At 40.2% G+C, this 14,586-nt stretch overlaps 1 protein-coding gene across 4 annotated transcripts in view; it reads right to left on the bottom strand.

Annotated features, from left to right (window-relative positions):
• wdr49 (WD repeat domain 49) overlaps positions 1–14,586 on the bottom strand; it is a 43,200-nt gene that overhangs the window by 13,483 nt on the left and 15,131 nt on the right. For all 4 annotated transcript variants that reach the window (XR_004222630.1, XM_012963039.3, XM_012963038.3 and 1 more), the window contains 5 exons: positions 12,844–13,008; positions 4,708–4,823; positions 4,086–4,216; positions 3,296–3,391; positions 1,377–1,535 (listed from right to left, as the gene is read on the bottom strand). Coding sequence is in view for 3 of the 4 variants with exons in the window: in XM_012963039.3 (XP_012818493.1) it covers positions 1,377–1,535; positions 3,296–3,391; positions 4,086–4,216; positions 4,708–4,823; positions 12,844–13,008 (667 nt within the window). In the remaining variant the exon portion in view is untranslated. The remainder of the gene's footprint in view (positions 1–1,376; positions 1,536–3,295; positions 3,392–4,085; positions 4,217–4,707; positions 4,824–12,843; positions 13,009–14,586) is intronic.

Genomic DNA, 14,586 nt, shown 5'->3' with positions numbered 1-14,586 from the left:
CAGACAGATCTGCAAGTTTTTCAGCCCAGGTTTAGATGCAGGTCGCTTGTGTGGCAACCTAGCCAAATGAACAAGTCGTTTCATGCATATTCTTATTAATAAAAGCAAGATACTTTAAATTAGACTATTTTCATGTAACTGAAAATAGTGCTCAGTGCATATAATAATGTTTATATTGAATCTTTTATATTATCTAACAATAGGGTTCCCACCTGTTCGGTTTTGACCTGAACAGTTTTTATTATAGCTGTTAAGGTCTTAAGCCAATAACCATTGCTGATGTCACAGCCCTACCCCCACAAGGCACAAACACACCCCAAATGTCATAATCCCACCCACATATTTCACTGCTCTGATTTTGATGTCATTATCCCACACTCTTGTCCATTTTTTTGCCAAAGTGCCAACACTATCTAAGAAAACAAATTGGGCTGCCAAGATTGGACATGCATGGGCCACTTTATGCTGATATTGAAGCTATAAGCTGCTAACGTTGTGCTAAAATTACACCTTCTCAGAGGCTCTGGCACTTTATAAATAAGCCTCTGTTCCTTTATACAAGGAATTCCCACACTTAGATGTAAAAATGTTTGGTGAGCCACACAAGCATGAAAAAAGTTCCTTGGGATTGCAAAATAAGGGCTGTGATTGGCTATTTGGTAGCCCCATGTGGTCTGCAGGAGGCTCTGCTTGAAGTAAAACTGTGTCTCTGTGCTTCTAAAAGATCACTGCTATATAATGTTCATTTTGAACAATACCAACAAACTAACAGAAAGCATATACTGCTTTGGACAAGTAAATCATTGTAGGGGCATGCATATCATATCATTTCTGGGCATGTATGGCCAACTCCAGTCATCTTCTAATTGTTTATTTTATTATTAGTGTTAACATAAGTGAGTTTGTAACACTAAATAACTAAAAGTTTTAATGATTTTTTAGGTAAAAAGAATTGATTTTGGATCCCAGTTAAATTAACACTGGCAAATCCCCCAGTATGCCCCATAGTTTCTGCATGCTAGTATGAGTTCAAGTGAAAGATTAGTGGTTTGCAACTTTTATGACTCTGTTTTACAGTTACTGTCTCTTGATATATGTGTTGCTTTAAATGAAAGGCTAAAAGCTTCCCATTAGATGAATCTGTAAGAGATGCCATTTTAACACCCTGTAACAATAGTCATAATTTAAGTCCCTGCCGTACAACAGGAGTCACTGCTGGGTTCATTTCAGGATACTGTTCCACCTTTATGCTATAGAAACTGCAATCGCTCATTAAATATGATGACTGATAAAGAGCCAGCCAAGGGAGCTGGGCACAGTATCTATTTTGTGTTATACACAAGGAATCTTAAAAATCATTTCTCCAGTGCTCTCACCTGTTGCTGATGTGTTTTTCCTCGCCCCAAGGAAGAACAATCTTGTTACACTGTTATTGCTGTCAGAGTTTGCGTTATGGATGCTGCTTGCTGAGCGGGAGTGTTTTCCAGAGGACAGTGAAGAAAGGCTTCTTCTTCCAGCACTCCGTACCTGAGAGTCTGTGGAGAACACCATATTCAAAACAGGCATAATGTTTGTCAAATTAATTTACATGTCCATTAATTTAAAGAATTATAGTTTACATGTACTCTTTATTATTTTTTCCCTAAAAAGTAAACCCAATATCCAGCTGTATTTCATTATTATATTTTACTAGAGACCACTATTAATCGTGCAGTTTCTTTCTGTTGCAAACAAATCGCCCATGCTTAGAGTCGCTGACAGACAGAAGCAGCATTTGGTTGTATGAGCGTGTTACTGTGAGGAGGTATGTGTCAATGAGATATTTCCTTGCACAAGTTCCACCTTAAAAAATAGGTTTGGAATATGCCCAGCTGCCAAACATGTATGATGTGTTGATAATAATATTAGTTATTTAATGTGCTCCATAATCATATTTATTCTGCCCATGAGCTGTTATTTTCTGCAGAAGCTTGGTTAATAAGTATTAATGACCTGACCTGTCTTTTTCCAGATGTATACTCTGTTCCTTGGATATAAACTAGAGATTTCCTTAAAGTGTTGCAACTGAACATTGTACTGTATGCAAAAAGTCAATATATAGTCTCTTTATCTCTAAATGCATATTAATGCATGTGTACTGTAAAGTGTTGTAGCGATGAGCTACCCAACTCTAAGCTGCTACTTCTCAACCGGCACCCAATACAGCCCAAAGTCTTTTTCTATGACCCATTCTCTACTCAGCTCCCCTCTGTTTATCAGCCATGGGACGGGTCAGCTGTAATTCATCACCATAGGGCAGTGAAATCAGCTTGAATTTGACCCATTATCCACCCATGCCCACTTCTTGGGTTGTCTTTGGTTGAACTGGCCCAACCACGGAACTGGCATATTTATGAAACTTTAAGCCTTTAGTGTGCCAGTTCTTTGCCTCTCCCCTTTCTTGTAGCTTCTACCTCCTTTCTGTGTTACAGAATATTTCACAAAACTTGCTCAAATAGCAAATGTCAGACATTGAAATATAATATTTCTTTTTTTTTCATTCTAGTAAAGGAAACTACTGAAGCTCAGCTTGAGATTATTTTTATACACAAGGATTTAATAAACAATAATAAGGTTTTTAATTATATCAGCGTAATTGTAGAGCTTTATATATGCACAAGCAGGCCAAATGCATTTCCTTTATGAAATTCTACCATTATAATTAATATTGAAGAACTGTTATACTAATTAAAGACATCATGCGTTTCTCTGACCAAGCACTTGAATTTAATTTTCTCAGTAAGTAGCTGCAACCTAGTTGGTGTAAACACTTCAGCTCTCACTAGAGGGTCAGTTATGAACACAAGTGCAAAGTACTACAATAGACACAAAATTGAGAATGCACTGACACTATTCAGAAAGGTACTTGTATCTATACATGCTTGTTTGCATGAGCACTAATGCTCCTTTCAGTATGCTCTAAAAAATGACCCACATAGACCTTGCCGTAATTTCAGTTTTACCTTAGCAGGTTGCTGATTCCCAGCAGTTCAATATTTAAGGTTTTCCTGACAGTAAGGAAAGTTTTTTAATGACCTGACATATATATAAAATCTGATACTGGTTTCAGTGTGTCAGAATATGCCTGACTGATTTGAGAATTCCAACACCATTTTGTTGGAAGTGCTCAGTGCTGAGCGCTTACACCTGGCCCAGTCCTTGCTCCCGGATATCAAGAGGAAGCATCCAGACAATTATATTTTATGCAAGAAACGTTACAGCCCGGAAAATAAATGGTTAAATGCTGAAATATTACCTGATCTTGACTTTAATCTTTCAGGATCAGGGTGTAATTTTCTGGAAGCATTTTCTGTATTGTTGTTCCATATGACTATCTGACCATCATAACTCCCTGAGTGTAAAGAGGAAATGAGAATTTAGGATAATTTATTTCATGCCTGTTTATTCAGCTATTGCAGGGGGGATGAAATGCATTTAATGATAAATGGCTGAGAACAGTCTGCAGACGTGACCTGTACAGCTGTGATTACAGTGCAAATGAAATTACTGATGGTGATGCTGAATTGAGATCAGTATATAGAGAACTAGTCAAAGCAAAGAGAATATACTCTATTAAACGCCAGGATTCGGGGAACTGGAAACAGAAAAGCTAAGTGGAGTTGTTGCTGGGACACAGAGGCTGCGGCTCTCACTGAGAATACAAGCTGATTCTACAAGCAGTGATGGTGTGACTGTCCCCTACAATGCATAGAACTTCCATACAGAAAACTATGGTATTACCTTTGCTCCTGAAGAATGTAATTTAAAACAGGTTTTGGTTTTGCATTCATACAGAATATTTTCATTTGCCCAGTAATCAGGACTAAAAAGGAAGACCAGCTTTGTGCTACATAGAGATACAGGAGTAAGCCTTGTATGGGATCTGGGATCCCATATCTTCTCAGCCTCTGAATATATATTCAATATGACTGTTGGGTCAACTGCTGATAACAATCTGATTCCTATTATTCAAGAGAGGAGTATTTAAATTGGACTTCTATGCATAGATCTCCACTGTTTCTGGTGCACTAACATTATATGGTTACCTGTGACTAAACTTTGTGGGAGATAAAATGCTGCACATAAAATATCATCATGGTGCTGTACTCCTCCTTTCCATTCTGAAGGCTGGATAAGGTACTGCGTTAACAAGTTGAAACGGAAAACAGTAATAATTCTGGGAAGAGGAAAAAAAAACTGAGGTTGAAATGTATGAATTGGAATAAGCTGTAAAACAACTAGGCTGGGAAACTTATTCTAAACTATTCACAATACAGGTAATGGACCTGTTATCCAGAATATTCAGGACTGGGGTTTTCTGGATAAAGGCTATGTCCGTACCTTGGATATCCCTACCTTAAGTCTACTAAAAATGATTTATACATTAAATAAACCCAGAAGGATTGTTTTGCCTCCAATAAGGATTAATTATAACAGTTGGGATCAAGTACAAGGTACTGTTTTATTATCATAGAGAAAAAGGAAATAATTTGTAAACATGTGAATTATTTGATTAAAATGCAATCTATGGGAGCTAGCCTTCCCATAATTTGGAGCTTTCTGGATAATGGATCCCATACCTGTATTTACCATTATCCTTTTCTGTGCATACTGTATGTTTTCTGTGCAAGAGAAATTAACTTGCCCATTAAAAATATGCATACATACCTTTCCCATCCCACAACTAGGATAGTTCTTTTCAGTACTAATATCTGAGAAATTTCAGCAGCTTGGTCTCTCCCGGCGTTTAGTTTATGATGACAGTGGCCGTTGAAATCCCAAATCTTAAATAAAGCACAATGATGATGTTTTACTACCTTAGCACAACATTTACACAATGTATATCAAACACCTAGAATGTTATCATACAGTACACCCTAACTGATGTGCTCAATGCATAAAGGCAGTGTATGCTTCTTCTATTAACCCAATGGTTGGGTAGGTGAGACAATATGGTTGCCATAAGAAGAAAGCCATGCAGATAGATAAGCGAATTATGTACAAGTTAGGTAAAGGGGAAAGTGCAAAATTAAGCAAGGGACTGTATACACTTCTCTTCTGCTTGATTAGGCCTTTTGATTGGATATCAGTGTCAGTCACTTCTAATATACAGTAGATACTCTCCTGCACTACTGCAGTAACCCTCTGAATGTGCTTCTCCCAGACAATGCACTGGCTGGGATATGCTACTTGTTTTATTACAAAACGAAAAGTAAATGTGGTTTGGAAAGAATAAGCTTATAACCTAAATTAGATTTTGTTTTGTCATAGTGGTACAAATATGCTTTATTTCGGGAATATGAACTGATTACACGCTCGATATCCGCTGCTACAATGTGTCTTATTGGTCCAGAGAGAAAACATTTATATAAGCTAATGTCATCACAGAAAGTGTTCCACAAAGGTAAAGATAGAACATATGCTATTCTGTCTTCCCTCACTACATTGTTACAGTTTGAGAAATTAGGGGAAACAGCCTTCTTATTGTCATATAAACCAGTGAAACGAGTTCATAAATGAACAAACGTACAACACTGATGAGCCTATAAAATTGTCAAAAGCCGCTGCTTAACGGATTAAATATTTATACAACCCTTACTCTTTTTACATTCACCAGTAATAACAATAAAACTTCCCCAGGTTTCAATGCAGAAATCAGGAAATGCTTTCTGTTGGGAAAGTGAGTGGCTGCTTTCCGGAATGGTAATGACTGTAACTGTATGGGGCATTTAAAGCAGGTAGTAAAAGCTTAGTACGGTTTTTAGGTCACGGCATATGCTTTTTCCCCTATAGATCTGCAAGCCCTGGCATAGGCTGGGACATGCTGCCAGGTCCTACACTAACAGTAGCAGGCAATGAGGCTTTTAGGCTGACTGCTTAGGGCCCATGGCTTCTCAGGGGACCAAGCTAGCTTGCTGTTGCTATCTGTATTTTACAGCAGTTATAGGCAGCACAATGGTGGTAAATCACGGGGTGTGGTGTGATATGTTTGAGACTGTAAAACTGATAAAATGTAATTTCTATGTAACCCTTACTTGAGGACTGATGCTAGTAGTGGCCAAAATATGCACCTAATGAGCACTATGCCATTTGCACCAAGATGGAGCACTTAGTATAATAAACATAATAAGGAGTGTGCACAATAAGTTCCCTCGTTATGTACATGTTTGTGATTGAGGATCAGTTCACTCCTCCAACCAATCTGATATCAAACGCATGTGCATAATGAGCTCGCTGGGGGAATTACTCTTTATGCGCATGTGTGTCTAAACATGGCATAGTGCTCACTAATTTCTGGCCATAAATATTAATGATTTTCCCAAAAATCAAGGACCAGTTTGGGAACCTGCTGTATCCATTCCAACATAGATATTAATACTTATGGGGGATATTCTATTGCCTGTAGGCTGGGGTTATGCTTATTCTATTCCATTAGCTAAGGGACTGGGGTCTCCTCACCCGAAAGACAGTAGTGAAATCCATTACAATAGCTGCAGAAAGAAATATCTGCTAATAGGTTTAAATTCCCCCATATTATAACATTAGAGTCTTTGTAAATGTAAAAGATTGGGTGTGAGGTGTCCAATAAGAAATGGCTCATTCTGCTATTAGAAGGAAACGTCAGTGCTGCCATTAGAATGCCTAACATCTACGCTGTTAGGAAAGTGCACTATCTCCTGTGCACTTAGGCCATTATCTGTACTATTCTTGTCTTTAAGGCAGATTTTCTGTGACACACTCATAGCACCCTATCTGCTAGGGACACGTGGGAACAGCATATGGTTTCATTCCCTTGTAGCGAGCATTAGCCAGCATCCTCTGGTGCCCTCCTTTGGTCAGCAACATGATTTTAGGGGCTGTGTTTGTTCTGTATTAATGTTAGCAACTAGGAACTTTTGTTGATAGGAATACTGTATAAATAAATAGTTTCATTACATTTATTTTCTTTTGGATATTTCAGTATGTGGATATTTTATTATAGGCACAGAACATGTAGTTACTATTTTTATGCAGTACCTCTTTAGGAATAATTATATAATTAACCAGTCAGGCTTTTCTCTTTATGAAGCAGCAACATAAAGGTTCTCCCCCTAAAACATCCATTTTAGAGTTACTGCACTTGTGGCTGTGTTCATAAACGACCTTCAATGACATTATGCCAACTGGTCATGATGATCAAGGTAATAATTATGGCAACTTGTAAATTCTGAGTATGTTAATGCCTCACTACATTTGGTTAATCTCTCCCTTCTCTTTATGGGTAATATAGTCTCATCAGTTATGAGAGCATTAAGGGTTATTATAGTCTTAACTGTTAGATGAGCATTATATTTAGGGTACTAGAGTAAGTATTTAAATAATGTCTTGGTTGGAAAAGATTATTTGCCATGTTTGATACTGTACTATGCCTCTAAGAACTTCATCTATAATACATTCATTTGTATGGCCTCACTCTACTCCCATGCACAGCCTCGCCTTCAGTAAGATATTGATGAGGAACCAAACTAGAATTTAATATCATTGTCAGTGTTAACTAAGTATACCAGATGAAGGAAAGATTATGCCCCCTGAAACCACTGACCACGACTTTGATACATACACAAGCTCCAATGCCTTTTACACTAATACATTTGGTGAGTGACGGCCTATTATCATGTAAATAAAGGCAGCTACTGACCTTTAACTCCCAGCACTCACAACAGCTATAATGCCCAGTTTACTGACTACAGAAAGCTAATAAGAAAGTTGAGAGATATAGTTGAGCTGTGGTGCAGCCATCACAGATTTCAGCTGTTGCACACGGAGCCTGGAGACACATTTCTGGAGCCGAAGACAATAGCTGCCTCCGATGACAAGGAAAAAACAGGTAAATGAAAGCAGGCTCTCCTTGTATAGCTGGAAAGTCTGAGCAATGACAAATTGCAATTCTGTTCTTCCCCTAGTTACAGGCTGGAAATAAGCAGCTCTGTACTGACATCAAGAGGCAAAAAGCATGCAGTTTTGCTACAGTAGAAATATGATTTTTGGCTTGATTTTGGAAGGGAGAAGAGGGAAAAAAATGTTATTCTTTAACAAGAAAGTTAAAGTAAGAAATTTCACTGCAGGTGCTGAAAATATTGGGAATTGGAAATACATGTAAAAATAGAGCAAAAAGCTGTGGGGGTGGAAAAACTACCTGTAATATGTAAGGAAAAGTGTAAAGCCCTACAGAGGAAAGGTGCTAACAAGCACGACTGTATTTGTATATCCCATCTTTAACCCAATTAGCACCTTTTTGTTTCACAGTATTACAAAAGCTTGGCAGTGTCACACATGTCACTGAGCCTTTGTGCACAGACTCTGCCAACTGTACTATGATCCTAACTGGAGCTGGCAAACTGGGGGACTGATGGAGACAGCAACGAGAGGTCCTCTGCACCCACCCATTATCAAGATGTATAGATAAGACATTAAGCTACCAAGCTTCTGCCCTGCCCAGCTACAGTCAGGTGATCCCAGTGGAGCCAATAGAAGGGCAACCTGTTGGTTGTAGGAAAAACTCTAATGAAGCAGCAAAAAAAAAAAAAACCTCTAATGAAGCAGTATAATTCTTAATGAATCAGATATTTTAGTGTAGGACTGGCCAGACTGTGGATGATTTTGATGTAGTTGGCCAGCTTGAAGTATATTGCAATATATGGATAAACAATCCCTGTTTTGCTTAAAGGGAAGGGTGTTTCTTGGTAGAATGCACAGAAGAGCTTAATGCATAGAAGTCTATATGAATTTTGTGGTCACAACCCATTGCACCCCCCCCACCTAATGATTTAGAATTTAATGAGGGACTTATGGAGTCATATGGGCAGGGTCCGGTTACCCACAGCAAGCGGCATCTGGCTGTTTCACTTTCACTGGTCTAGCACATAAAATTATAAAGCAAATAGCAGTTGGTTTTTAATGGTCAAGCCTTCTTATTTTACTATATGACCCCTTTAGGAGCCATATTATAAAAGGGTGCAAAGTTTGCTTAAGTTCCAGCAATACCATAGCAGCCAGATAATATCTCCTACCCTACTGGCCTTGAGGGAATTTAGTTTTGATTAAATGCCACTGCCATCATGCTGCTGGCTCCTACACTGTACAACCCAACGGGTTATGTAGTGCGTATGCACCCACCCAGGGCCGCACTGGTCTTATGGGATCAGGCAGCAAGATGATAACAGCATGTTCAACACCAAATTACCTTGAGCTGGTGTGTATTTTGAAAAGAGAGGGATAGATAGTGATATAATCAATGGGGTATACTTAAAAAATCAGCAGCCCCCCCCCCCCCCCCCCCCAGTGATTTGTGGTTCAGTTTTCTTTAAAACCTTTCTATGAGCATTGTATATTTCAGATTAATTGTAAAAATACAAGTATAAACTCTGCATTTATATTATCTTCTAACTCCAGCTACATGACCATTTAAACTGCAGCCTCACTTGTGCTTGTGTGATGTCTGCAAATCAATATCATAATGCTTATTAAATGTATATAGTGCTATGGGCTGGCTTTTGTCACTCGGTCAGGTGGGCACGTGCACAAGCGATCTGAAATGAACATGTATTGATCCTTCCAAATGTAGGAGATTAAATTCAGCTCTGTATTAATCTGTCTTTAACAGATGTTCTAAACTTGTATCTGTACCAGTTGTTACATTTGTTTATTTCGTATTCATAGGAATTTCAGGATGCAGAAAGGATTGATTAGTCTGCCACCAGAAGGAAATTTACATTTCCAAAAGCTGTAGATTGTACGTAGAAGTGTTAAAACTAACTGTATTATAGAGATACAAGAATCATTCTAGAATTCAGCCACTGGTGTTTGGCCTGGGCACGGATGTTTGGCCTGGGCACTGATGTTTGGCCTGGGCACGGATGTTTGGCCTGGGCACTGATGTTTGGCCTGGGCACGGATGTTTGGCCTGGGCACTGATGTTTGGCCTGGGCACGGATGTTTGGCCTGGGCAATGATGTTTGGCCTGGGCACTGATGTTTGGCCTGGGCACGGATGTTTGGCCTGGGCACGGATGTTTGGCCTGGGCACTGATGTTTGGCCTGGGCACGGATGTTTGGCCTGGGCACTGATGTTTGGCCTGGGCACGGATGTTTGGCCTGGGCAATGATGTTTGGCCTGGGCACTGATGTTTGGCCTGGGCACTGATGTTTGGCCTGGGCACGGATGTTTGGCCTGGGCACTGATGTTTGGCCTGGGCACGGATGTTTGGTCTGGGAACTGATGTTTGGCCTGGGAACTGATGTTTGGCCTGGGAACTGATGTTTGGCCTGGGAACTGATGTTTGGCCTGGGCACTGATGTTTGGCCTGGGCATGGATGTTTGGCCTGGGCACTCATGTTTGGCCTGGGCACTCATGTTTGGCCTGGGAACGGCCTGGGCACGGATGTTTGGCCTGGGCACGGATGTTTGGCCTGGGCACTGATGTTTGGCTTGGGCATGGATGTTTGGCCTGGGCACGGATGTTTGGCCTGGACACGGATGTTTGGCCTGGGCACGAATGTTTGGCCTGGGCACGGATGTTTGGCCTGGGCACGGATGTTTGGCCTGGGCAATGATGTTTGGCCTGGGCACGGATGTTTGGCCTGGGCACTGATGTTTGGCCTGGGCACTGATGTTTGGCCTGGGCACTGATGTTTGGCCTGGGCACGGATGTTTGGCCTGGGCACTGATGTTTTACCTGGGCACGGATGTTTGGCCTGGGCACTGATGTTTGGCCTGGGCACGGATGTTTGGCCTGGGCAATGATGTTTGGCCTGGGCAATGATGTTTGGCCTGGGCAATGATGTTTGGCCTGGGCATGGATGTTTGGCCTGGGCACTGATGTTTGGCCTGCGCACGGATGTTTGGCCTGGGCACTGATATTTGGCCTGGGCACTGATGTTTGGCACGGATGTTTGGCCTGGGCACGGATGTTTGGCCTGGGCATGGATGTTTGGCCTGGGCAATGATGTTTGGCCTGGGCACTGATGTTTGGCCTGGGCACTGATGTTTGGCCTGGGCACTGATGTTTGGCCTGGGCACGGATGTTTGGCCTGGGCACTGATGTTTGGCCTGGGCACGGATGTTTGGCCTGGGCACGGATGTTTGGCCTGGGAACTGATGTTTGGCCTGGGCACTGATGTTTGGCCTGGGCACGGATGTTTGGCCTGGGCACGGATGTTTGGCCTGGGCACGGATGTTTGGCTTGGGCACGGATGTTTGGCCTGGGCACGGATGTTTGGCCTGGGCACGGATGTTTGGCCTGGGCACGAATGTTTGGCCTGGGCACGGATGTTTGGCCTGGGCACGGATGTTTGGCCTGGGCAATGATGTTTGGCCTGGGCACGGATGTTTGGCCTGGGCACGGATGTTTGGCCTGGGCACTGATGTTTGGCCTGGGCACAGATGTTTGGCCTGGGCACTGATGTTTGGCCTGGGCAATGATGTTTGGCCTGGGCACTGATGTTTGGCCTAGAAACTGTCTGTTCATCCAACAGGGTTTCAGTTGGGTTATAGGGGTTGTTCTTCAAATTTTCAAGTTTTAGTATGTTACAGAGCGGGTAATTTTTAGCAACCGATATTGCTCTGTTAGGCTACTTATCTTTCTGTTTAGGCCCTCTCCTATTCATATTCCCATTCACGCCACTGCCTGGTTGCTACGGTAATTTGGAATAGCATATAACTGGTGAGCTGTTGAACAAAAAGCTTAATAATTCAAAAACCACAAGTCCAATTGCAAATTGTATCAGAATAGAAATTTTACATAATACTAAAAGTTCATTCAAAGATGAACAACCTCTTTAAGACCAGGGTTGTTTACAAGTTCCTCCACTCCCTTTGCGAGAGCTTTCCCCAAACTTGTGCCACACAGAGGGAAGCATTCAGCCAACACAGAAATACCCCAAACTACCCCTTCTGCATCTGCTTTAGTGCCACAATAGCAGTTATTTCTGCTATTAGTAACCTAAAGTTGCAGCTAATGTTTCTTCCTTAGCAGCTCAATTACACAGAGGAATACTTACATATTTAACAGTATAGAATACTACCAACTGATATGCCAGAAACACTGCTCAATTATACAGGTTCTAAATTTGTCTTATAATTATTTAATCAATTTTTCATAAATAAGTAATGGTTGGACAGGAATGAAGTCAGATAATGAGTTCTTGTTCCTGACGGAGTGCTGCTCTTGTCTGTTATGTAGCTCCGAATACAGCAACACCTTGAGATTTGCATTTGGCTGCTGGGATTTTGCATTTGCTTATGGTCATTCAGTGCTTTGCCTGAGCATAGGTAAATAGACAGATAGACTGAGAGGCAGATCAGTGAGTCTGTCATGCGAGACTTATTTAATGGTTCGAGAATATCAGGAATTGTTTCAGCACTGCTTCTAAATCTGTGCTTCTGTTTTCTACACACACTGTATATACACAGGTATGGGACCTGTTATCCAGACCTTAAGTCTGCTGAAAAATCATTTACACATTACATAAACCCAGTAGGATTGTTTTGCCATCATTAAGGATTAAGTATATATTAGTTGGGATTGAGTACAAGGTAGTGTTTTATTATTTCAGAGAAAGAGGAAATCTTTTTCTAAAATTTGAATTATCATATATATGGCCTTCTCCCTATTTCGTAACTTTCTGGATAATGGGTTTCCAGATAACAGATCCCTTATCTGTACTAAAAAGTAGGTATTTTTTTTTTCTTTAAATACAATCACTGGACACAAGGGTAGGTCACCTTCTTAGGAAATAAAGAAAAAGATCTGAATGCGCAGTTTACCTTTACTGTTCCATCTGTGCTTCCAGTTAAAAGCCGTGTCTCACTCACATCAAGTGCCATTGTGCTAATCTCTGACGTGCCGTGGCACCCTGAAAACTGCTTGATTTTTTGACCTGTGTCAATCATCCAGAAGGTAATTGTCGATCCTGTATCAGAGCTGATTACCTGCAAAAAAAAAAGCAAGGAAATGCTGAAGCACACGTGTAATGGGTTCAAATAAAATGACTGCTTTATGTATTTCTCGGTTATGTATTTCTAGTATTTAAGTTTCCCTGCATTTTACGTTTTACATTTTATGTTTTTTGTGTGTTGCCACCACTGTATAACGGATTACGTTTTCCCTCATTTTACATTTTCCTGGATTTTACACCATTTTTTCTGGTTCCTTGAAAAATGCAAAATGGCGGCTCTGCTGTATGTGAAGCTTTGTCATATGTGCTCTCTGTGTTATTATGTTATTGTACCACACAGTGATACAGTGCTCTCTCTCTCTCTCTCTCTCTCTCTATATATATATATATATATATATATAAGTTGAAAAACGAAGAAGCCGCTCTCACAGGTCTTATGTGCAAAAATAAAGTATCTTTTTATTGTATGGTGTATGGGTGCAGCCTTCAAAGCAGGAAACAGAAGTCGAAAAACGAAGAAGCCACTCTCACAGGTCTTATGTGCAAAAATAAAGTATCTTTTTATTGTATGGTGAACTAGATACTTTATTTTTGCACATAAGACCTGTGAGAGCGGCTTCTTCGTTTTTCGACTTCTGTTTCCTACTTTGAAGGCTGCACCCAGGCAATCTTAACCTTTATACGTGATTGCCAGTGATTTCTACTTTATATATATATATATATATATATATATATATATATATATATATATATATATATATATATATATATATATACCACTTACTTGACACCTACACATCAAAAGTTATATACAAAAGTTCCACTTGGACCATGACTATGATGTAGACTGTGATATTCTGAAACAATTTGCCCTTGGTCTTTACTAATGTCCAGCTTGTTATTGGGTTATCTGTATCACTCATCCCAGACAATGCAAGGCAGATAAATGCTGATACTAGATTGTATTTGCATCCGTTTTTTAAAGAAAACTATACTCCCTTAGTGAATACTTAACTAATAGTTTATATTATGTTAAATGAATATTAGAGAATCTTACCAAACTGGAATATATATATTGGTAAATATTATTTTACATCTTTCACTCAACCAACCATTTAGTGATGGGCTGTGTGCTCCCTCAGAGATCACCTGACCAGAAATAGCACAACTCTAACTGTAACAGGAAGTAGTGTGGGAGCAGAAGACAGAACTCTGTTCATTCATTGGCTGATGTGGCCTAGTATGTATGTGTGCCTTTGGTTTGTGTACACTGTGAATCCTATGATCCCAGGAGGCGGCCCTTAATTCTTAAATTGACAGTTTTCTATTTAGGATTATGCAATAGCACATAATATTAAAAAGTATATTTTTATGAACATAGTTTATTTAGATGAAGGAAGGTTTTACATATGAGCTTGTTTATGCAATATATATTTATAGAGACCTACATTGTTCAGGGGTATAGTTTACCTTTAATCAGTAATATAGGGGAACTGGAATGTTAATTTTTCTTCTCCCCTTGGGAAGTCCTCAGTCAGCAACCTATGCCTTGTGGCAGGGGAGTATTTCCCATTGGCCCAGTTTAGAAGGAGAAGAGGATGGACCCTAAGGT

This window comes from Xenopus tropicalis, chromosome 5 (assembly GCF_000004195.4).
Source record: "Xenopus tropicalis strain Nigerian chromosome 5, UCB_Xtro_10.0, whole genome shotgun sequence".
Taxonomy (NCBI): Eukaryota; Metazoa; Chordata; class Amphibia; order Anura; family Pipidae; genus Xenopus; species Xenopus tropicalis.
The sequence above is the reverse complement of the archived record's forward strand: the minus strand, read 5'-3'. Positions and strand labels throughout refer to the sequence as shown.